The sequence below is a fragment of the Sapajus apella genome, unplaced genomic scaffold (assembly GCF_009761245.1).
Source record: "Sapajus apella isolate SASKATOON/1434 unplaced genomic scaffold, GSC_monkey_1.0 scaffold123, whole genome shotgun sequence".
Classification (NCBI taxonomy): Eukaryota; Metazoa; Chordata; class Mammalia; order Primates; family Cebidae; genus Sapajus; species Sapajus apella.
Window position 1 is genome coordinate 671,519 of NW_022437063.1, and position 24,904 is coordinate 696,422.

Sequence of the window (24,904 nt, forward strand, 5' to 3'; positions counted from 1 at the left end):
CACTGCTAGCCAATGAAGGGTCACGGGTGGGAGTGGACCCATGCGCTGTGATTGACGTGGTTTTCCAGCAAGAAGAGTTTCCAGAGCTGACACCAGCAGAACGTAGGTTGCCCTGCTTCGAAAGGCCTCTGCAGGCAGCACCAGTTTCCCCAGGAGGTGTGCTTTTTGGCCCAGGATGCTGTTTGTTTTTATTAATAGCTGGCTGTTTGTTCTACTTTGGAGCAAGAGTCCAGGTTGGAAGTTATTTATAACAACTAAAAATTACTTCTGGATCCAGCCCTGGTCGCTTTGTGTTTCCCACAAATGTTTCCCAATTTGTCACAGAGACTCTGTGTTCTGCTCAGACCCCACCCATGCCTCCATGGCCATCAGGAGCCTACTGTGTGTCGGGCCCTACACTGTTCGGTGTCCCAGCTCCCACGGAGGGTCTGGAAACAGGCAGAGGTGCCCAGCCCCTCTTAGGAAGTGAACTTGACCTCCAGCACTGAGAGCTCCCACCTGGTCCCAGGGGGCTGAGGCTCCCCCCTCTGCCGGCTCCTTTCAGAAGGGCGGCTTAGGCAGAAAAGCCTCTTGGCTATCTATTGGCTCTTGCAAAATTGCATTTGATGAGTTAAGTGTAAATAAATGAGAACCAGATGGATTAGATTTCGGGTAAAATATACATGGGTCTTAGAGCTTTGGGGCCTGGGTTCTGCCAGACCCAGAACACTCCCTGAGCTGTCAAGAGCTGCTGGCACGGGCAGGCAGGAGGGATGCCTGGGGTCTCCCAGGACCTGTCTGCCTCCTGGCTGAGGCCTTTTTGGGGCTCCTGATTCCCCAGCAGGTTGGCTGTATGCAGAAGACACAGGGTCGACCTCTGGGCCTGGGCCTGAGTCCAAGCTCAGGGTGGGAGATGAGACGCATGAATGGTAAGGTCGGCTTTCCAGAAAAGCAAGCTCACTGCTCATGTCCAAACCCAGCAAGCCAGCCCAGAGGAGGCAGAGGTGTGGTGAAGCCTGCTGGCTGTTGGGGTCTGCTCACTCTGCCCTCCCGGCCTGGGTCCTGCCTGCCAGCCCCGCTGCCCTGCCACCCCCTGCTGTGCATCTCTAGGGAAGGACGGGAGGCTGCTACCTAGTGCAGCCCCCTGGCCAGTCCTCACAGTGGTCCGCATGATGCTGCCCTGACCACGGCCCATGGGACCTGGCTCTTGCTCCAGAAGTCACACCAGATGGAGTGCAAGACTCAGGCAGTAACTTGCTCTGTGACCTTGAGCAGGTCATTTCACCATTTTGGGCCTTGGTTTCCTTCTCTATAATTATAAATACCCAGAGGTGTTTTGGGAATCAAAGGAAGTGATGGAGGTAAGGAGCCCTGCACAGACCTGGCACGCACAGACCACCACCGGACAAGTGTGGCACAAAGCGCTGCTCACGCCTCGGGGAACCACGGCTAGGAACGTACTCTGGCAACAGCAGAGCCCATTCCAGATTGCAAAAGCAGCAACAAGCCACATCAGAGGGGAGCACTCAGCCACGCCACGGCCTTCTGGTCTCCACGTAAAGCCGCTCAGCTCCTGACGCTGCTCCCTCCTGAATAAGCTTCTGGCACACTCCCCACCTCACCACCCGGGTTGCCCCTCTCTGGGGACCCCAGCTTATTGGGGAGCTCACAGCTGGCCCAGAAGTAGACAGACCTGGGCACGTAGCCTGCTCGGAGGGTGTGGATGGGACTTCCGACGCTATGTTTGTGTGACCTTTGCTATTTCTCCATCCCGTTTTTGGTTGAGATAGAACGCATGGAGCATACAATTCACCATCTTTAAGCGCGCATCTGAGTGGCTTTTAGTGTACTCGCGATGTTGCACGGTCATCACTACTAATTCCAGAATATTTCCATCACTCCAGAGAGAGGCCCCATGCCCATTTTTGGTTAGTCTGAATTTCCACCCGCGCCCCCCACCCCTGGCAACCACGTCTGCTTTCTGTCTGTGGTTTGCCAGTTCTGCACATTTCATATAAAGAGTCACACACTATTTGTCTTCATGTGGTTGACCCCTTTCACTTGGCATGTTTTCAAGCTTCACTCCTTTTTATGACTGAATAATACTCCACCGCATGGACAGAACACATTTTAGTTCTCTCTTCGAGAGCAGATGGACATCTGGGCTGTGTCTGCTCCGTGGCGGTTATGAGTGGTGCTGCTGGAACACCGTGTGGAAGTTTTTGTGCGGGCATACATTTCTAGCTGTCTTGGGTGGTTACCTGGGAGTGGCACCATCACATCATCTGGTAACTCTGTTTGCCTCTTTGAGGAAATGGCCAACTCTTTCCCACAGGGCAACACCACTTTACATTCCCAACCAGCAGAGTATGAGGTTTCTAATTGCTCCATGTCCTCACCAGCACCTGTGACTTTCTGGGCTTTTTCTTTTTGTTTAATAGCCATCCTAGTGGGTGTGATGTGGTTTCTCATTATGGTTTTGATTGTCATTTTTCTAACTACTGATGACATTGAACCCCTTTCCACAGGCTTGGCAGCCATGTGTATGGCCCTGGGATGCGGCGATGCTCAACACAGATGTGGTCCCTGTTCTCACCGGTTCCGTGTTCTCTGTGGGGAGACAGAAACGAGTGCTAAGATGCCAGGGGGGCAGGGCGTCTCCATTTCTTTGGAGACATGTCTGTTCGGATCCTCTGCCTGTTTTTAAACTGGGTTGTCTTGAGTTGTAAGAGTTCTTTACAGATCCATACTAGATCCTGACCAGATATAAGACTGGCAAAGACTTTTTCCCATTCTGTGGACACCACCTCCTTTAGAGCAGCCTTGGGCGGCGCTAGGTACTCCGGAGCTCAGTGCAGGTGAGTGGGGCCTGGGCTCCTCTCAGGCTCTGCCCTTGCCTCCACCCCATGTGCATTCTGCTCCCGGGAGATGTCGCACCGCCCCATGACTTCCCTGGCTACCTATGTGCCAATGTTTCCCCACATTCCCGGCCTGCCTGCTCCACTACCTTCCCACTTGGAAATCAAGAGCTGACCTGGTGCCTGCACATGGACATCCCCAGGTGGGACAGACCTCAGGGGGCCCATGCTGAACCCCTAAGTCCCCCTCCCACAAAAGCTGAACAGAATGGGACAAAGTCCAGGCTACCCTCGGCCTTCCCCAGCTCAGCCAGTATTCCCACAACCCACAGTGGCTTCCGGCAAAACACCTGGTAGTTATCCTTGATGCTGCTTTCTCCTTCCCGCATCGAGTCCTTAGCCTGTCGTCCTTCAACTCTGCCTGTGAAATTAACCGCGAGCACCACACGTTCACTCCCTTCCACAGCTGCCATGGCTGGGCCAGCCACACTCATCTCTGGCCTGGATTCTCGCACTCCCTGCTGCCGCCCTGTCCCTGTCCCAACCTCCATCCCTCATGGATCTGATGCCATCCCCCTGCCTGAAAGCCCCCAAAGGCCTCATAAACATGAACTCCCTTTCCTGGCCACCAAGCCGACAGGAACTGCTCTGCCCATGTCCCCCCTGGCTGTGTCCTCACCCACCTGCCTCCAGCCAGGCTGCTGTGTCCTGTTCTCCCTTGACCAGCATTGTCCTGCTCCCATCTCCAGGCCTTGGCATTTGCTCCTCTGCCTGGAATGTTCTTCCCTTGTCTTGGCACGGCTGACTCCTCCTCCTTCAGACCTCAGCTCACGTGCCACTTTCCTAGAGATGCTCTCTCGGACCACCAAGCTAAAGTGGCAGACAAGCTACTCTGCAATGTGCCCCTCCCCTGTTTCCTTCAGAGCATGCCCCCACCCACCTGGAATCATCTTTGTGGCTGTTTCTGTCTTCCCACAGATAACATAGAGCCCCTGAGAACAGGGACCGTGTGTGTCTTGAGCATTGCAGTATCCCAGGGTTTTGAACAGTGCAGGGGGTACATGGTCTATGACATACATCATGTGGCCTATGGATGTCCCAGCCAGAAGCGCTGTTCCCTGCCCACGCTGAGCACTTACAAACATGTGGGTAGGGAAGAGCGCTTCTGGCTGGGACATCCATAGGCCCTGGCTAAAGCCGTCCCAGTAGGGATGAGCTGCATGGCCTTCACTGCCGTATGCTGCACAGTGTGGCTGCAGAGGGGCTGGCACGAGGCCCTGCAGCCCCAGGACCCCCTCAAGGAAGCAGCTCTGGACGAGTGACAGGAGCCTGTGCTGACTCCAGGAGGTGTCAGCGAAGGCGCTCAGAGAAGAGCTGTGCTCATCTGCCACCTTAGCCTTGCCGGAGAGTGGGGAGCTTGTGCAGCAATCGCAATGGGGAACCAGATGTCTTCACAGTCATTGCCGGCCTGTGGCTTTGGTGCCTTGGAAGAGGGGTGCAGCTCAGGGTGTCCTCCTGCTTTGCTTTACTGACACGAGGACCAAAGTCTCCCACTAAAGAAAAGCTGCTGGAGCTGGGCAGAGTTTTAGGAATCAAGCGGAGAGGGAAGGGGTCTGGAGACACAGTGGAATCCCCTACTGAACTACATTTCCCTGACTTTGCTAGGCCACCTGTGGCAAGGCCAGCTCCTCCTTGAACCTCTACATCACAGGCAGGGCCCCTGCTCAGGGTCAGGCACTCTCGTGACAGTTATCTTGGTCAACCTCAGCCCAGGGCGGTAGCTGTTTTGTAACTGGGAGCTCCAAGCAGTGTGCAGCCTGCCCACGGTCCCCAGCACGTGACAGAGCCGGGCTGGGAACGGGGTGCTTTCATCCCCTCCCTCAGGCCTCCGACAGTGCAGCTGTGCATGTGATCCTGGCTGGACATCTGTAGGAGGCACTGGAGTTTTAAAAAATTTCTTTTGATGGGGTAAGAATGGAGGACTGGAGAGAGGAAAGGAGGAAAACCCAACAAATCATGGAACCAAAGCGAGAAGCTCTAAGAAAGGGGAACCGCTCCCATGGGATGCTTAATGAAGAGGCTGCGCGCCTACCCAGGCCCAGCTGCATGTGATTACCTCCAGGCCAGTGGATGCGGCCGCGCATGTCCCACTCCTTGGGAAAAAAAACTCCCCCGAACCAAGGAGGGGCCCCGGAGCTCCCACAACACCCCAGGTGACACAGGTCCTCTGGCCAGTTCATCCTGCCAGACTGCAGCCAAGTCAACACTGATTGATTCCCAGCATCAATTTCTCAGCCTCGGTACTGTTGGAATTCTGAACCCTGAGGGGCCAATTCTTCCCCACAGAAGTTGGTATTTTCTTCCACCCTCCAAAGCTGTGTGAAATTGCCAGGCAGCTATGCAGCTGCTCCTTCTCTTTATCCTCCTTGCCTAGCGCCCTCCATGTGTACCCCTGTCCCCACCTGAGAGGTCTCCTTGAACATGAGGGTCCTCGGCACATGCCAGGCCTGTGGCCACACCCAGGTCCTGGCCGCTTGGCCTCCTGCCCCCTGCCCGGATCGGCTCTCCAACTGGGCCTGCCACATGTCGCCTTATTCCTTCCTGCACTCAGCAGTCCCTCCCCTTCAGGCCCTGGGGTGGGCCAGGCAGCAACAAACAGGACTAAGGAATAGTTTCGTCTCATCAGAGTTGACACACCTGAGGAGGAGGCAGACAGCAGGTCACAAAGGGCAGTGGTGGAGGGGCTGAGTGTGGGCACCAGGAAGCTTCACGGAAAAGGGAGCCCTTGCTTGGCTGAGGCATTGGACCGCTCGCAGGCCTCCCCACGGCCAGCCTGTCTCTGAGTGTGTGGCCACATTCTGTCTCTGGTTCTCCTCCTTGGCGCTCTATCACTTTCCAGTAAAATTGTTCCATTATCTAAGATTTTGAGCTGACAAGGAATTTAAGAAACAGTGGAAAAGCTGGATCAACACTACTACACTTGAGACTCAACCAGTCAGGAGCGTCTATTTCGTGTCTATCTTTTTGCACGAGCTGATTTTCTCTAACTGTAATGAGTCAACCCGCACACAGCCACTGCAAGCTGAGCTAAAGCGCCCTCCGTGCTGTGACTCGGCCCTACCCGCCCATTCTGACTTGCTGCTTTGTGCCGTCAACAAGTGGGCTCCTCTTCCAGGCTCTCGTGCAGTTGTTAACAAACTCCCCTGTGAAGGGCACAGCTGGGCAGCTACGGCCCTTTTCATTTGAAGGATTATTGCCTTCAAAGAGCTCCCCAGAAGTGGGATTCCTGGGTCAACGACTGTGAGCTTTTGCTTCTCATGACTCCCTGCAGACCCCTGTTAACCTGCACACAAGTGACTGACTCTCCTGCCCTGCACCGTTTGCACATGTGGCCTCATCTGCCACCGTCTTTCCTACTGGCCCCATCCACCTCCAGCGAACTTCTGGGATCAGTCATATGTATTTGTTCACTCAGTCACCTGGCAGGGGTGTAAGGCACCACACTGGTGCATGGGTAAGCAGGGAAGAAGGAGCCAAGGCTGCCCTCAGGGAGCTGCCATTCCAGGAAAGAGAGAAGTGGCGAGGACACTGGGAGACCAGTGTCTGTTACCACTGACAGGGTCAGAGGTCTGCAGGACAAGAAGAGTGTGCTGTGAGAAGTGGGGACAGGCAGGCTGAACCGAGGCAGCGAGGTCTCTCTAAGCCACGTGAGCACCGCTGCAGAGAAAGGTGCATCTGGTGGTTGTGTGTGTGTGTGTGTGATCTCTGGGTCTCACACCCAGCGAGCATGTGGTATACCTGGCTCGTGTGACAGACTACCTTTTCACCGCCACCACCACCTGCCCCTGAACCCACTCTGCTCCCTGGCCAAGCCCCTCCCACCTCCTGAAATGTCCTCCTGTCACCCATCTTCACCCCCACCAGGGGACCCTCCACTCATTCCACGTAGGGCGAGTCATCCACCCACACCATCCCTTTGCACATACCCCTAGTATTAATTACACAAAGGACACCAGACTGGCAGTATTTCTGCACACGGCCTGGGAACTCCCTCAGCACAAGAAGCTAACTGATCTCAGAAGCCCCTTGCCTGGCAGATGTGGGCACTGGGGCAGGTCCTGACAGAAGAGCATTGGGGCATTCTTGCTGTCCCAACCAGATAATCACTGCCGCTGGCCCCACCCCAGGCTTTGATTCCATTCCCGCATCGTGGCTACATGATTCTGCATCAGCAGTGAAGAAGCGGGTCCTGCTAGAATACAGTGGAGAAGCAGCACACACCTCGATGGGTGACGTCACCACACACAGTTCTGTCTGCGCCCAGACGACACTGGACATAGACATCAGGACACAAATGCTTGCTCCGTTGAAGGGGTGAAAAACGTGGGAATGATTTGGTCTTTTCTCTGGATTTCTCTGAGTGTTTCTGTACAATCATTGTATGTGTGGCCGATGGATAAGTAAACAGACATTTGCAGCTTGGTCTGATTCTGGCCTGAGAGCTGGCAGGGAGGGTGAGGGAGCGGAACGCAGAGAGCAGGTCCCTCCACCCGGGAGGCTGGGGAAGAGGTGCAGGAGGAAGAGCTGGAGCACCTGGGACAGCGGGGAGGAGGTTCTCCAGTGGGCAACGGTGTGTGCAGAGACCCAGAGGGCATGAGGTGCCTGGGGACAGGCTTAATGTTTGGTTTGCTAGGAGCATAAGGAGAGAAGGAAAGGCTGGGGTGTTAGCAGGGCCAGCTGCCAGGCTGAGGAAGCCAGACCCCCGCAGTGGCAACACCGGCCCTGGGAAAGTCCCACTCGGAGCGGCCTCCACCATGGGTGGGTCCCAAATGACTCCATTGGCATCTGACCCCCCAGCGGTCAGCAGGTGAGCCAGGGGAGGGCAAGCCTGTGGGAGCCCCTCCCCGTCATTACTGTAGCACCTGGGAGGTTACTAAAGACCCCAGACCAAGCAGCTGGGCTGCTGCCACAGCTGCCCACTTCCCACAAATAAAGAGTGCCAGCCAGGCATGGGGCATCTCTGCCAATGGTCTATTTCTAGCTGTATGTGGTTGGGACGAGGTGGGTGACAGGGAGGGGTGCTGGGGCAGCCTGATGCACTGGCCTGGCGAATGGCCACTATAAACAGCTTAAGCCTGTCCTGGTGGTGTGGGGGGAGGGTCACTGCAGCATCAGTCCCGATGCAGCCAGGTCCAGCAAACGTCCAGGGCGACCCCAAACGCCATCCAGGGCCCAGGCTGCTCCAAGGTAAGCAAGACTATTGACAGAGGAAGTAGTGGACCGGGCTGAGATGCCTTCAATTGTTGCTAATGCCCCTTTTTAGGTCCACAGCTCCATGGCCGGTTTGGGGGCATGTGTTTTGCTGGCAGGTATTTTTAAAGAGCTTTCACAAGACACTTTTTATTTTATTTTTTTCAAGTTTTCAGAGTACTGACCAAGCCCTTGGCACAGGGATTGCAAACAGGAACAGATGAAGGCAAGTGTCTGCAGCGAGTGTTTTTCTTTGCTGTTTATGGACTTGGTATTCTCTGCCCTGAGACAGAGTAGGACTTCTTCCTCAAGCCACCAAATTGAGACCTACCAAAGGTGGGGCTGGCACCAGGCACAGTGACAACAGATTTCAGTCCAGTGGAAGGAGGACAGGATCATGAACACACATTCCTACCAAGGCGAAGGTGGCCTCAGATGGGGATGCGATCCCTGACCTGAATGTACAAGCACAGGAGAGTGGGAAGGGGAAGAGGGGAAGGGTCCTGACACCCACCATGTGCCACCTTCCTTCACGTACCCCCTTGCTGTGTCCCCAGAGCTCCCTCCTGGGAACATCAGCATGCCCCTTTCCAGGAAAGGAAATGGAGAGTGGGGGTCAAGGCCAATGTGTCTGATCCCCAAGTCCATGCTCTCCCTGTCTAGAGCAGAGACGAGAAGGAGCCAGGCACAGAGAAGTGGACTGGGGAGTCGCAGGCCAGCGCCGGCTGCGGGAGACGGGGAGACTTTCCAGCAGGTCTACCTAGCTCCAAGTGTGCTGCTGACTGCCCCCATGGCAGCCTGCGCACCTGGCACCCTGAGGGTCAGCACCCAACATTCTGCCACCTGCCCATCCTCCACCACACAAATGAGCCTGCAGTGGGCTTGGCCTATGCAGCCCTTGGATGAAGAGCTTGGCCAATCCAGAACTCAGCACTCGAGGAGTTCCCAAGGAAGGAAGGGAGATCTGCCCTGAGATGCCCAGTGCCAGTCCCAGGAGCTCAGTGCCAAGCCGGAGGGAAGCCCAGGGAGTCTGTGCAGCTCAGAGAGATTTTCTCTAGGGGCTGACACCTCACTTGAGCCCTGTGGACCATGGGGGCCAGCCAAACTAAGCGCTCATCAGGAGGCTGGGGAAGGGTGCTCAGGGTAGAAGAGCGGGTGCACTGACACCCAGAGGAGGAGAGGGTGGGATGGTCAGGGACAGGAAAAGTTTGCCATGCTGGAGACTATAGTCCTAAGAAACAAGGAGAGCTGCACAGACAAGGACTGCATCCTGCTGGGACAAGGAAGACATGGAAAAGCGCTGAGCTGCCAAATCATACACCACACGACCAAGTCACGGGATGCCGGAGGGAGAAGGGCTCTGACACAGCAGCCCAGCAGGGGCTCCAGACCGAGTTCCAGGGGCCCGGCCAGCGGTTCCAGACTGAGTTCTAGGGTCTCCAGGACTTCGCAGGGGTAGAGACAGGCTCCGTGGGAAGGAGTAGTAGAGACGGGTTCCTGGGGAGCGGGGGGTAGAGACAGGCTCCTGGGGAGCGGGGGCAGAGATGGGCTCTAATTGTGGTCAGTCTTGTCTCCTGTTCGGCCAGAGCATGAGACCCCTGCATGATTCTGCTTGCGAAAAAAGATTGTTGCTGCTGTAAACCCCACAGCATCTGCAAACCACGGATCAAATCCCATCTTTTTATTTCACATGACAGGGAAACTGAGGCACAAAGAGGTAGAGCATTTTCCAAGGTCCCCAGCAAGTCAGTGGCCTAAGGAGCCTGACCTCTGCTCTGTGGGCCACTGATTCTGCCCTGATCGCCGGTACGGGTGGGGGCTGGGAGGAATATCCATCTGGTCCCCTGTAATGAGCACCCCACTGCTCTCCACCCAATCCCAAGCAGGCCACGGTCATGAGGCTGTCAAAGGCCACTCTACCCTGAAAACACCTGTGGGTCTGAACCAGTCTGCTCCCTACATCCACTCTAGGCTCTCTCCTTTTGTGTGGCAATTTGGGAAAAGGAGGAAGCGAGTCTATGAAATGCACACCACTGTCCAGGGAGCTTCCTTCTCTCAGGCCAAAGGGTTTCTATCAGATGAACAGCTGTAGAAGGTGGAGAGGAGGAACGGGCCTGGACCCGTCTTGTACCCTGACAGCAAATCCCTCCAACTGAGTGTGTTTAGAGCACCTGAAAGTGGGCCAAGAATGGGAAAGGTGGGGGGTGGTAGGTGGGCTTATGGAAGAACAGGAAGAAACCTCTCCAGTTTACTTCAGAAAATACTGGTGTTTATGGAGTAAGTATATGACTGTCCAAAGCTGTTTAGTTTTATATTAAGATGATCAGCGTTTTTTTTTCCCAGCAAGAAATGGATTTGAGCTGTTGAAGTATAAAGACAAATAAACAGCAGCAACTCAAGCCTTCATTAGGGGTTCCAGGGAGCCACACATTGTCTCCAGCTGTCCTCCAGGACACGAGGGGCTCCTTTAAAAGGCTGGGGTGGTGCAGGCCCTTTCATCAGGCAGGGGACCCGCTCAGCCCAGGGGAGGGGGAGCTGCGAGCGCGGTGCCTACGCGGAGCATCTGGGGTGCTCGCTCGAGGGTGACTTCCTCCCCAGGTGCAGCTGGGCTCCAGGCCGGATGGGGAGTCTCCTGAGGGCCCCTCCTACTCCTCCCCTTTGCCCTTCCACTTGGCAGCCTCAAGTGGCACTTACAAATCCATCTCCGCATCTGATCCCAACAGACAGGGACTGACCCCATTTCATAGAGACCAAAACTGTGACTGAGAAATGAGATGATGTGTCCTGATTTACAAAAGAAGAAGACAGTAGAGCTGGAATTGACGTCTCGATGCCACATGACCCCACAGTAAACAGACGGTAAGTGCAGGCAGCAGCGCAAGAGGCTGGGAGAGCATTTGGAGGGTGGGGAGCGGACCGTGGGCAGCAGCTCATCTGGCAGGAATGAGGAGCAGGGCCCAGCCAAAGGGCTTCACGCTCGGCCCAGGTCCTGCATCTTCACCAGCTCCAGGATACATCCATTTTCTCCAAACTGTGTTCTGGCTTTGCACACTGGGAATAAATGTTAATGAGCTCATTCGTATCTGTTGAGAGCCTGCTCTGTGCTAGGTTCTGCGGTATGTGTGATACAAAGCTCATCTCACTGGCCTCTGCATCATCTCTGTCAAATAAACACTGTTGTCATCCCACCTCATGCAGGAGTGTATAGAGGCCCAGAGGAGCTGAGTTACTTGCTCAAAGTCACATAGTAAGCGACGGATCCAGGGTTCAAAGCCAGGCAGATGGACTTCCTATGGTCCTTAAGGGCCCCAAATAAGGCCATCCATCTCCTAATTGTGAACTCCTAGAGAAGGCACGGCATAGGGTGGGTGCTCGTGAAATCTATTTTTTTTTTGTTTCTTTTTAAAAAAAATTTTTAAACAGATGGATCCTAAGAAACTTGTGAAATCTTTATGAAATATTAAGATATCTGGCTTCCAAAGCCATCTAGAAGCCATCTAGAACCCTCACATTTTCCCCCTGGTTTGACTAGACTTCGAAACTTGTACGCCACTTCCATTTCGATGGCCGCTTATCATTTCAAACCAAACTCAGCCACAGAGACTCCCGAGTCCTTCTACCCCCATGCCCCATCTGTCCTCCCACAGCCCTCCCCATCTTAGCCACAGCAGCAGAGCCCCCAGGGACTCTGGGAAGACCCAATGATCAGTTTTGATTCTTTTTTTCCCCATACCTCTCACATCTCATTCACTGGCAGGTCCCATGGACTGTTTTCAAAATACACTGTGAGTTCAACAACCACTTCTACCACTGTCACCCGGAATGCAGCCACCAACATCTCTGACCCAGGACACTGCAGTGGTTTCCCTGCTGAAGTCACTGTGCCTTTCTATTCAGCAGCCAGAAGCGTTTTTAAAATTAAAATGTTCACGGGAATGTCAATCCCTGGTGAAAATATCCCATGGCTTCCCAAGTAACAGAATAAAAGCCAAACCCCTTTCTGCAGCCAATATAACCCTGCATGACCCACCCCCGGCCCGCCTCACTGCCTCATCTCTAGTCCACGTCCCTCCAGGCACCCTGGTGCATCACTTAGCTCATTCCCGCCTCCGGGCTACCACACTTGTGCCCCTTCTGCTTGGACAGAGGACCTTCCCTAGACCTTCACGTGGCACTTTCTCCCTCTCACTGAGGCTTCCTCTCCTTGCCCCTGGGCAGACCTCTGTTACTCCCTTCATTGGTGGACGTGACTTCTCAGGCCAGACTGTAAAACTGCCAAGCATGGGATTCTGTATTCCTAGGACCCAGTGCCAAGATGTGCGGAAGCTCCCACCAGTCTGTGTGGAAGGACCACATAAAGAGGCTGCCCATAGCGTCCTGGCTGACAGCCAACCACCACCACCAGCTGTGAGCAGACACTTCCAGATGATTCCAGCTCTTAGCCATCAAGTCATCCCCAGCCTTCAAGTCTTCTAGCTGAGGCCTGAGACACTGTGAGGCAGAGACTGGCTGATCCTGTCTGAATTCTTGAGCCACAGAACCCAGGAACAAAATGGTATTGTATGCCACTAAATCTGAGGTAGTCTTTTTAAAATGTAATTTTACTTTTTAAAATGGACATGTAATAATTGTACATATTTGTGGGGTACACAGCAATGTTTCAACATGTATTTTTAAAAACTTTGTTTAGTTTTACTGAGCCAGGATCTCACTCCATTGCCCAGGCTGGAGTGCAGTAGTGTAGCCGTAACTCACTGTAGCCTCCACCTCCTGGGCTCATGCAATCCTCCCAACTCAGCCTCCTCAGTAGCTGGGGCCACTGGTTCATACCTCCATGCCTGGCTAATTTCTAAAATGTTTGTAGAGATGGGATCTTGCTATGTTGCCCAGGCTGGTGTCAAACTCCTGAGCTCAAGTGATCCTCCCACCTTAGCCTTCCGAAGTGTTGGGGTTACGGGTGTGAGCCACCACGCCTGGCCTCAACACGTGCTGACGTGGTTTCTTATGCAGCAATAGCAACTGGAATCCCACGCTACCCAGTGCTGTCACCCTTCCCATCACTTTGTATCACATGATTATGTTTCAGTGGCTCTGACCTGGCAGAAATTACTGAGTTACGTGTTTACAGGTTTGTTGTCTTTCTCCTCTATGTAAGTTCACAAGCAGGGGGACACTGTAGCTTTTGTTCACTGCCAGAGTAAGCACTTAAAACCACGTCTGGCATGTAGCAGGTGCTCAGAACGTTCTGGAATAAACGAATGGATGAATACTAACTGGAAGGCTTTAGTTTTATTACTCCTAATGTAGCACTCTTTTTTTAGGGTGGGGGCAGAATCTCACTCTGTTGCCCAGGATGGAGTGCAGCGGCGTGATCTTGGCTCACTGCAACCTCCGCCTTCCAGGTTCAAGTGATTCTCCTGCCTCAGCTTCCCAAATGGCTGGGATTACAGGTGTGCGCCACCACGCTTGGCTAATTTTTTTGTATTTTTAGTAGACGGACTTTCACCATGCTGGCCAGGCTGATCTCAAACTCTTAACCTCAAGTGACCTCCACCCACCTTGGCCTCTCAAACTGCTGGGATCACAGGCGTGAGTGACAGCGCCTGGCCCTGATTTAGCACTTTCTACTCTTCATTAGAGTTGTGAATATTTCTGGCTTCCTCATTAACCTGGTACCCCTGCGAGAGATGCCCCATCTAATTAATCTTTACCTCTGCCCTCTGTCTAGCACAGAGGTTTGCTGAGTGAGAAGGTTTTTAGGTCACAGGGCATTTTTACAAATCCATCCATCCATTCAATCTACAAATATTTACTAAATGCCTACAATATAACTGACACTGCACTAGGTTCTGGGAAGAAAGACGGAAAGGTAAACAGGACAAACTCTGCTTTCGGGGGAAGAAAAGGGGAGTCCCACAGAGCTGCAGTGGAGATGTGCTATGTGGTGTAGGTCACAGCAGACTTCTAAGCAAGCGGAAGTTTGGTTGGGGCTTGAAGGATGAGCAGGACCTCACCAGGTCCGTGCTGGGGAGGAGAAGCCTATCAACAGCAGATCTGTGAAGGACTCTGGGTATAGGGAAGGCTGGACCAGTGGGCAAAGCTGAGCAAGGGTGAGAAATGGGGGGAGAGGCTGGAAGGCCCTGGCCAGAGGGGCCTCTGGGTACCACTGTGGAAGCAGTGGGAGCCATGAGAGCACTGAGAGGAGGCTGCTGGAGCAGAGGGCTCTGCACAGTCAGACAGGGTAAGACAAGGTCCCGAGAGCGGCTCAAGGTGATGCGAGGTGCCTGATCAAGGCTGCAAGCTCTGCCCTTGGCCCAGGGAGGCTGAACGAGCTATGGGGAGAAGGCGCCCTTGGCATGAGCTCTCTAGAGCAAGCGGTGCCCACTTGCCCCTTAGCACACTGCTGCCTGTGCCTGGCCTGGCACGTGCTGGGATTTCTGGATGCTCCCAGTGACTCCCAAACTCACACATAGATACAGGGGTGCACATCTAACACCCTACTGGAGCTGGTGCAGTTCTGGGCCCTGTGGGGCGGGTGGGGGCAGCAGGGTAGGCTTACAGGCTTGAACTTGCAAAATCCCAGACCTGGGTTCTGATCTCAGCTCTACCACTTACTGGCTGTGTGAGCTTGGGTGGGTCACTTTCCCTCACTGAGCCTCAGTTTCCTTGTTTGTGAAAAGAAGACACTAATGGTTTTGGATGCCGTGAGCACTGAGAGAACTGAGCACACATCAGGGGCACATCCAGGCACACCGGAGACTCAGCCAAAGCTCCCAAACCTCACTTAAGTCAGACGGTCTACCCAGCACAAGGCTGGGCACAGGGTAGGTGCTCAATAATGGTAATGGCATGGAGAGAGCTGGCTAAGACATCAGTGCTTCTGAACCAGGATGCAGATAGCTTCTCTTCATCAGAGAAAAAAGTGCTGAGAGGCAGATCCAAAATTCAAACTGTGAGCAACTTGAGAAACATATTTTTCAGTAAGTCAAGGTAAAGATCAGGGTCGAAGACAACATCTGGCTAAGTGAACTAATGGCTTTAGAGAAAGGGGAGCCTTGCTTTGTGGAGACGGGAAGAAATTGTTCACTGCTGGTTTTAATTTAAGATGAAAAAAAATCTTATTCTATTAGCCTAAATATTGCTCTGCTGTCAAATTGCATGGAGTTTGGAATAATATTTTTCAAACAGAACTACTGCTATTTCAAGTAATTACACAGCTAAAAGCAGCCATTTGGGGTTGAGCAAGATCTCATCATGGTTTCAATTCCCTCTGGTGTCATTTTCTGTTATATTTGAGAAATTCCTCAATAAAGATGTCAAATAAAGTGAGGGCTTTGCTCCCCGGAGGACAGACTTGGCCACCCTCCAGGATACAGTCACAGGCAGGCCATCTCCACAGGAAAATAACCTCGCATACTCGAAAGAAAAGAAAAGGTTCAACTGTGAAAACTCAGGCAAGAAAATAACTTGTAAGCCGTTGCCTCATTTCTCCTAATTAGCTCAGAACGCTTTTCAAACCGGTCTGTGTATTTCTAAGGTGATGAGGGTTTTATCCAGCCCCCATCCCTAAGGAATTCAGTGGTGGTTCAGAGAGGAATGTTACAACTGGACAAGACTCTTGACCCGGACTTGAGACAAAACAGCAGGAGGTGCGAATGGGCCCAACTGCTCCTGATGGGCAATGCGCTACGGGGTGAGGTTCAGTGACGGCCCGGAGGCAGTCAAGACTGTACAAGGCAGTGAAGATGGAGGGCCTCCCAACAACTCAGTGGGCCACTCAGCCACCAAGCGTCCACTGGGAACAAGGCCTTGTGCAGGAAGCTTTGTCGGGCAGCACAAACGATTCCAAACATTTCCAGGCTGCACAATTTCAAGCAGGTAGTTAAATGACCAAAGCTGGTGGCAAGTAATAGGGAGTGGTGGAGACTGTGGCAAACGAGAGCGTACACACCCGCTCTGACGCAGGCAGCTGCGGCGTATTTCACTCTAGCGGCTGCCAGCACCACACTGAGATGTGAGCAAGAGTGCTGTTGCCTTGGGCCCTGCACTTTGGGGGTCCCTGTTCTGCCCCTCCTGTGGCTGTAGCAGCCCTCCACCATGGAGTAAGGAGTTCACAGTGGGGTCAGGGCACCTGGAAGATATACCTGCCACTCTACATTACATCCTGGGCATTTAGGACCCTAGAACTCCCCCCAAACGGTCCTGAGCCGATCAGATGACACTCTGGTCTGAGGAAGACTTAGGCAAAAGGTGGCTGCTTTCAGGGTAAATGGCCGAAGCTTGCACATTTGCGTTGGGGTGTGCTGAGGCTCATCACGGTGTGGGATGGGGCCGATGCTGGGAAAGGCAGGGAGGGGGGCAGGCATTGCCCATCCTACCAGTCTCTGCTGCAAAATCCAAGCAGTCTTCTAAATTCCAGTCTAGCCTCCAGGTCATTAGAGAGGAACATTTGTCATTCTTGTTTGGGGGCTTCATAATCACTGTAAAATATTTAGCCATGTGGGATAGGGGCCTCCATCTGGATTCCTGTCACAAGTCCTGCAAACGTCAGGACCCGGGTGACCGTGGCTGAGGAGTGACACTAGCGATACTGATTTTTATGTGATATCCCCTAATTTTTAAGTGTTGACAAACAGTTTAATAAGAACAAACGGTGCCACCGTGGGCACAAACCAAACATGTCTGTGGGCCAGATGAGGACCGTGGGTTGCCAGCTTGAAGCCTCTGCTGCAAAATGATGCCAATACCCGGCACCTGCACCAGAACCCACGTCTGTACAGAAGCTCTGCGAAACCTCCTTTCAGATTTAACCATGACATTGACCCTCTGAGACAGGTACTGCAGATCCATTTCATAGTTGGGGGAACTGAAGCTTGACAGGCTAGAGGAACAGGTCCCGAGCTACAAAACTCATGAGCGGTTACACCAGAATTTGAGTCTAAATCTTCAAACCCCAAGCCCAGCTGAGTCTTACACATGACTCATTTCTGCCAACACAGATCAAGCCCCATGATCCTAGAGTACGAGGTACTCTCCTTCTCACCCTCATACGGTGTTCCACGCGTGAGGGTGCTGAGACTCCAAGAAGTCAATTCACTAGCCTGAGGTCACATGGTCAGGATGAGGTTGGAGCCTGCTGGAACCAAGGTGTGACTTCTCTACAGCTGGAGTTTCATCTTGAGAAGGAGAAAGGTTGAACAAAAAGAACTCTGTTGGGAAGGGTCTTGCCCTCAGCTGAAAGCAGAGGAGCAACAGAGAGAGCCTTTTCTTGGCCGCTGTACGTGCAGTTAGAGCTTTGTGAGGTTGTAATCTGTGCTCAGAGGTGGTGGGGCAGGGGGAGCCTTACCCAGTCCTTTGAAATTAATCAGTGTAAAAACAGTCCATTGTGAAAACGAGGTTGTTGAGACAAACACCCGCAGACTCACTGTCAGTCTGCAGGCTGCTGGCATCAGGCTCTGGGGGCACTGGGAGTACTGGTTGTAGCCAAGAACAAGGGTATTTACAAACAGGTGTTTCTGCACAGGTAAGAGTACAGTGGCTGGGAGGAGAGTCCCATGTGTCAGGCACAGCCCTGGGGGTGCACATGGGGGTACTGGTCCCCACGAGGTCTTGGAGGCATCAAACCAGTCCACATCAACACATTTCATCCGGGAGCCTGTGAGCAGATGAACGCTGGTTATGTGCTGAGTGTTTGATGCCAGGTACTCCACTTCATGTTCCACATCCATGATCTTGTTAATCCTCATGACAGCCTGACCAGATAGGGGTTATGCCTTCCTAGTTTTCAAGTGAGGAAACTGAGGCACAGAGAGGTAAAGTGACTGGCCGAAGGTCACACAGGTGATAGAGGAGAGCTAGAATGTAAGCCCCAGATGGGCAGTTCCCAAGGGCTCTCCTCTTGACGGCTGGGCGATGCTGCCTGCTTTTAACTGGCTGTCCCACAGCGACTGTCAGCTCTGTCTTCACTGACTAATCAGTGCCCAAAACATTCTCTCTCTATCATCTGAAAATGGAGCAAATGACGACGAAAGGCAAGCACGTACATTTTGGGAGGATTAAGTGAGCTAACACTTGGACGATACTTAACCTGGCGTCTGGCATGATCAACATTGTGTGGTCCCACTTCTTTACAATCTAGTCAAAGCCCTGCCTACCTCCACAGCCCCACGCCCCCTGCTCCTCACACGAACCCGGAGTTGAGCCTCAGGGGCTGCTGCAGCTCTACAGAGGCTCTGCCCTCGGCCTAGCAAACTTCTCCCCAACCTTGCAGGTCCCGCTCAATGCTACTCCTCTTTGAAGGCCCCCAGGGAGTTAGCCCGCTTCCACCCTCACACTCACTGCATCCAGGGGTAGCTCTTCCCAGGCCCTTCTGGGCTTCCACCTGCTGTTCAGACCTCCATGTTGGCATTTCTTCGGAGTGTAATTACATGTTTACGGATGTTTCCCACAACAAACTCATCTGACATCCAATGTGCACTGGACAGAAACAGGCAGGCAGGTCTAAGGCTAACACTCCACTAAGAGGGAATGTTCCAGAGCACTCAGGACACCCAGTGTCCTCTACTGCACACCCACTAACCAGCTGGCACAATGGAAGGTTTGCCGAGCTCTTGCAGAAAGCCATCAAAAACCAAGCGATCCTTTGACCCACTGGCTCCACTTTTGTGAAGCATTCCTATGAAAACAATGGGGAAAACGGGACAAAAAGTGTTGTGTCCAGAACCACCTCTGGATTCTGATGGTAACAACAAAAAAGCAAACCATCTAAACGTCTAACCACAGAGAGGCGGCGGAGTCAGCTGGGGCAGTAACGCCTCTGTTGGCTATTTAGCACCTATGAGGGGCTAGTCACTTCACTTCGCACTGCCACGTCACCTCACAGTGTCGCCTCATCCTCACACACGCTCTCGTGAAGCGGGTGGCACAGTTATCCGTGCTGCAGGCTGGAGAAGATGGAGGCTCAGACACCACACGGCTAGTAACAGCTGTCAGCGGTTGAAAGTCTCCTGTGTTGAACCTGTTCTCAGCCATCTGGACACATCTCAGTCACTGCTCATGACAGCCTCCCTCTACCAACAAGGCCTGAGACCCAGACAAGTCAATAACACAACCAGGACCATGCTCCGGCCACATCCATGCCCACACCCCTGGGCTCCAGCTGCTGTGCCTTGGTCACCCAGCAGCCAGTGGCAGAAGAGGGTCTGGGGGACGGACACATCTGCTTCGAGAGCCACACGCTTTCCATGACAAGACACTGTTTTCCCGTGACAGACTTTGAATTCCCTCTGTTACAGGTTGAATTATGTCCCCTCAAAAGATGTTGAATTCCTAACTCCCCACACTGGTGAATGCGACTTTTGTTGGAACAGGTCTTGGCAGATGTCCAGGGTAAGATGAGACGGTTAGTGTGGGCCCTAATGTAACGTGACTGGCGGCCTTAAAAAAAAGGAAAATTTGGATACAGACTCAGATACACGTAGAGCAAAGACAGAGGGAGAACGACATCTACCAGCCAGGGAATACCTGACGTTACCAGAAGCCATGGGAAAGGCCCGAACAGATGATCCCTTGCAGCTCTCAGAAGGAACTACCCTGCCTATACCTTGAGTTTGTACTCCTAACCCAGAGAACACATTTCTGCAGTTTAAGCCCGAGTTTATTACTTTGTTGTGGCAGCCCCAGGAAAGGGACACAGGTTATCAGTAATTTATCAGACTATGGGGCAACCAGAAAAATAATGGTCACAGGGGCTACATAAAAATGTCTGAAGTAACACAGTGGCTCACTTCTGTAATCCCAGCACTTTGGGAGGCTGAGGAGGGCGGATCACCTGAGCCCGGGAGTGCCAGACTGGCCTGGGCAATACAGCCGAACCCTGTCTCTACAAAAAACAAAACAAAACAAAAACCCCAAAGTTAGCCAGGTGGAGTGGCATGTGCCTGTGATCCCAGATATTCTGGAGGCTGAGGTGGGGAGATCACCTGAGTTCCAGAGGTTAAGGCTGCAGTGAGCCATACTGCACTCCAGCCTGGGTGACAGAGTGAGACTCTGTCTCAAAACCAAAATGGCTGAGGTACGCATGAGATTAAAGGGAAAAGCAAGGGAAAAAGGCCTGCGGACTCTCTGATCACCACTATGGTAAAAACACACTTGGATGCAGATGGAAGACTGACAGGAAACACACCAGCACAACTAAGACGCCGGCCAATTTTTCTCCCTACTCTTCTACGTTTTTCCAATTTGATTCCGCAAATGTGCACTACTTTATACCTACTTTTTTGAGATGGAGCTTCATTCTTGTCACCCAGGCTGGAGTACAATGGCATGATTTTGGCTCACTGCAACCTCTGCCTTCCAGGTTCAAATGACTCTCCTGCCTCAGCCTCCCAAGTAGCTGGGATTACAGGCATGCATCACCATGCCTGACTAATTTTTGTATTTTTAGCAGAGATGGGGTTTCATCATGTTGGTCAGGCTTGTCTTGAACGCCTGACCTCAGGTGACCCACCTGCCGTGGCCTCCCAAAGTGCTGGGATTAAAGGCATGAGCCACCGTGCCCAGCCTCTTATAAATTTTATATAATTGGCTTAACAATGTATTTGGACTATGGGAAGATGGAGGTATATAAGATTATGGGCCAAATTGTATCCCTTCAAAATTTCTTTGTTGAAGGAATTCAACCCCCAGGACCTCAAAATTGTGACTGTATTTGGAGAAAGGGTCTTTAGAGAGATAATTAAGTTAAAATGGAGTTTTAGGGTGGGCTCTTAAGCCACTATGACCGTGTCCTTATAAGAAGAGAAGATTAGGGCTGGGTGCAATGGCTGGCCAGGCGAGGTGGCTCATGCCTGTAATCCCAGTACTTTGGGAGGCTGAGGTGGGTGGATCACCTGAGGTCAGGCGTTCGAGACCAGCCTGGCCAACAGGGCAAAACCCCATCTCTACTAAAAATACAAAAATTAGCTGGGCGTGGTGGCGGACGCCCGTAATCCCAGATACTTGGGAGGGTGAGGTAGGAGGATTGCTTGAACCTGGAGGTGGAGGTTGCAATGAGCTGAGATTGTACCATTGAATGCTTGGGTAGCAGAACAAGACTCCATCTTGACAAAAAAAAAAAAAAAAAAAAAAAGAAGAAGAGATGAGGACACAGAGAGACACCAGACACGTGCATGCACAGTGGGAAGACTGTGTGAAGGCAATGGGAGAAAGAAGGTAGCCACCTGCCAGCCAGGCAGAGGAGAGGGGCCTCAGAAAAACTAGCCCTGCCCACACCTCGAACTTGGACTTCCAGCCTCCAGGACTGTGAGAAAATACACCTCTGTTGTCTAAGCCACTCCGTCTGTGATGTTTTGTTGTGACAACCCTGGCAGACTAATACATGAAGCCCAAGGAAGGAGGGCCTTCCCACAGGCCCCGGCTCTGCAAGCTGGAGCAAAGCAACAGGCAGGCTGTGCCCAGAGGGCAGGATGTGGCTGTGTCACTCACCCAGGCAGTTGTGTCCATCGTGTGCCAGCATGAAGCCATCAAAGCAGGTGCACCTGTAGTTCCCTGGGATGTTGATGCACTCGTGGACACAGCCCCCATTGTAGTAGTCATTCTCACACTCATCAATGTCTGCAAAAGGAAGGACATGAGAGGTGTCAGAACAAGAGCCTGGCGGTCCCCTCTCCCAATGCTGTGGAAACCACTGGGATATGAGTGATTAGGGGATGATTCAACAAGTATTCACATAAATCCTCCCTGGGCGTTGGGGACCCAAGGATTTTAAAAATGCTAATCATGGCCAGGCGCGGTGGCTCACACCTGTAATCCCAGTACTTTGGAAGGCCAAGGCGGGTGGATCATGAGGTTCAGAGATCAAGACCATCCTGGCCAACATTTTTAGTAGAGAAACCCCATCTCTACTAAAAATACAAAAATTAGCTGGGTGTGGTGGCGCACGCCTGTAGTCCCAGTTACTCTGGAGGCTGAGGCAGAATCGCTTGAACCTGGGAGGTGAAAGTTGCAGTAAGCTGAGATCACGCCACTGCATTCCAGCCTGGCAACAGAGGTAGACTCTGAAAAAAAAAAAAAAAAAAAAAAAAAAAGCTAATCACATGTCCTTCCAGTTCCTACCACAGTGAACAGGCAAGATTCACACCTAGTTCTGCCTCCACTGAAAGCCTCTCCACATTGCCAGCATGCGGAGATCCGGTGTACAATTTCTGAAAACTAGCTCTCTTGAAACAGGGGGTATTGAGTAAAATTAACTGAACATCACCAAAAAGTGTAAAGTCTGGAATGGAAACAAAAGTCCACTAGCTCCTCCAAATACTTTCCTTCCACATCAGTGTCTGATGCCTGCATTTCAACTGCTCCAGCTTCCTCGCTATAACAAAGGCTTCTGTCTCATAAACAATGGCCAATAGCCCTGGTAAAGGTCACCCTTTTCGCTGTTTTAAGGCCTTTTCAACATTTCCCATCAGGGGTCAAAGGGTTATCAGTTCTGGAGTTCTAGAGAGATTTGAGAGACCCTGGAGAATGATAGGAACATGCCTAGTTAACCTCCTCTGAGCTGCTTCCACGCCCAAGAGCTGCTTGTAAGGCCATGTCACACCTCTTCAATCCCCACACTAACTCAGTGGTATAGGCATCATTCTCACTATTCCAATTTTGCAAGAGCATGGAAGAAACCGAGGCAAAATGAAGCTAAAACCTTGCGGAAGGTCACATACCTAGGAAGTGGTACAAATGAAATTCGAACCCTTGGGCTTCAGAGCCCAAGCGGCCTAACCCCCTACTTGGGAGGGCACCAGGCACAGCGAAAATCTGCCAGCCTGGGGGCGCGGGCTGTTCTGAAGGGTCTTCAGCAACCCCTCAGAACTCCTGGCCTCACTCAACCCAACCAACAGCCATCCTGACCTCCAGAGGCTCTGAGACACGCCGGGGAGAGAGGAGACCGGAAGTGCTCCCCACAGGGGAACCGGAACCGGAAGTGCATCACTAAGTGGAACCGGAAGTGCATTCACCAGGCTACCGAGGAGGAAGCTGCAGTTCCTCCCCTGTGGCGTAGAAGCGGGATTTTTAAGGCTGGGTTCCAGCTATGAAAGTGGGACTGGGGCCAGCCAGTAGAAGAAGAGAGCCTGGAGAAGGCAGGCCTGGCCTCCCCTCAACCTTTGGAGCTGCCATAGGGACACGGAACTCCTTGCTTTCTCCATACTGCCTGGGAGAGCAGAGCTACTCACAATGTGGGGAAGCCATGGGGCCTATGAATGTACATGGGTAGGAGTGTCGGTCTGCAAGGCAGAAGCTGTTGCAGGAGGTAGTGAGCTCCCTGACTTTGGAGATGACTAAGCACCTGCCTGCCAGAGATGCTGCAGAGCAAAGAGGATAACTTTAGTGAAAACGGCAGAAGAGAACACCCCGGAGTACCGGGTCTGGGCTGTGCAGCCACTCGTGGTGTCCACCCAGTCACAATGAGGGACAAAGTAGCCTGGGCTGGGTCTCCAAAGGCTCAAGAGATAGGAGTCTTCATCTAATCTACCTACAGGGGCACCTGCATCAGTTCTCAATTCTGCAGCTCATTTGAATTGTTTTGATTTGTTTGTATTTAGAGACAAGACCTCACTCTGTTGGCAAGGGTGGACTCAAACTCTTGGGCTCAAGGGATCCTCCTGCCTCAGCCTCCCTAGTAGCTGGGACTATAGGCATATGCCACTGTGCCTGGCTCTGAACTGTTTGTAATTCTGATATTTAATACACTTATAAATTGCAAATAAAATTAAGGGAGAATGTGATATTTTATGTTTACTGAAAAGGCACATCAATTTTTAAAAACTAAGAGATACTGATTACTTCTCAGTCTCTGTTTGCAGCCCTGATGTTTCTCCAGAGCCCCAGATGGACGAATGCAACCATCTCTTCCCTGGGTAGTCCAAAGATACTCCAAGGCAACAAAGCCTAACTTTAACTCATCAACCTGCACTTACCTGGGGGTTCCTCATCCCAGTGAATACTGTTTTCCTTCCACTGCTCCCTTAACATCAAATCAGCTAGCAAAGTGTGGTTTTTCTACACCCTTAATACAGTTACAGTCTGCCCACTGGTCACTTATTTTCACTATCTGTCAGCATGAGTATCACCTCACATCTGATTTGACCCAGCAGCCCCCAAACTGTTCCATCCCTCCCTTCCTCCTTCAAGCAGGTGATTCAGGGGGAAGCTGGCCTGGTCCTAACTCTGGGGGTAAAGTCTTATCAATTTTATCCAAACATCATGTGCCACTAGCAATTGCTGTTGGTCCCAGGGTTGGTAGGTGACTTACGCTGGATCAATCAGACTGAGGAAAAGGACTTTTATTCCATGCTTGGGTAAAAGAACTTTCTCTCTTCTTGTACCTCAGAAGGAGGTATCTACTCCTGAAACATACACCAGCTCCTTGAATTCTTACAACAACCCTCTGGAGTAGTTATTTTAACTCCACTTTATGGTTGAACAAACCAAAGTGCAGAGACGCTAGATAATTGCTCAGGGTCACATAGTAAGTGGTAGGGCAAGGATCAGAACAAAGTCTTTCAGTCTATGAAGTCCACATCCTTTCTACTAAGTTAGAATGCCTATGACATGCCAGTCATTGACAAAATGCTTTATACATGATACAATATTTCACTCTCGGCACATTTATGCTGTGTACTGAGTACTATCCAATCATCCAAATACTCATTTATCTGTCTATTCTACTACTTGTTCTGCATCTGTCTATATACACACACAAAGACACATGTGTGCATGCCTATCTATCTACCCAAATAACCAAGCAGCCAGCCATGCACCCATTC

General features: G+C 52.1%; 1 protein-coding gene across 2 annotated transcripts in view; it reads right to left on the bottom strand.

Annotated features, from left to right (window-relative positions):
- Nucleotides 1-24,904, bottom strand: part of SCUBE1 (signal peptide, CUB domain and EGF like domain containing 1) — a 135,080-nt gene that overhangs the window by 90,718 nt on the left and 19,458 nt on the right. For both annotated transcript variants that reach the window (XM_032261392.1, XM_032261391.1), the window contains exon 3: nt 21,573-21,701. In XM_032261392.1, coding sequence (XP_032117283.1) covers nt 21,573-21,701 — 129 coding nt within the window. The remainder of the gene's footprint in view (nt 1-21,572; nt 21,702-24,904) is intronic.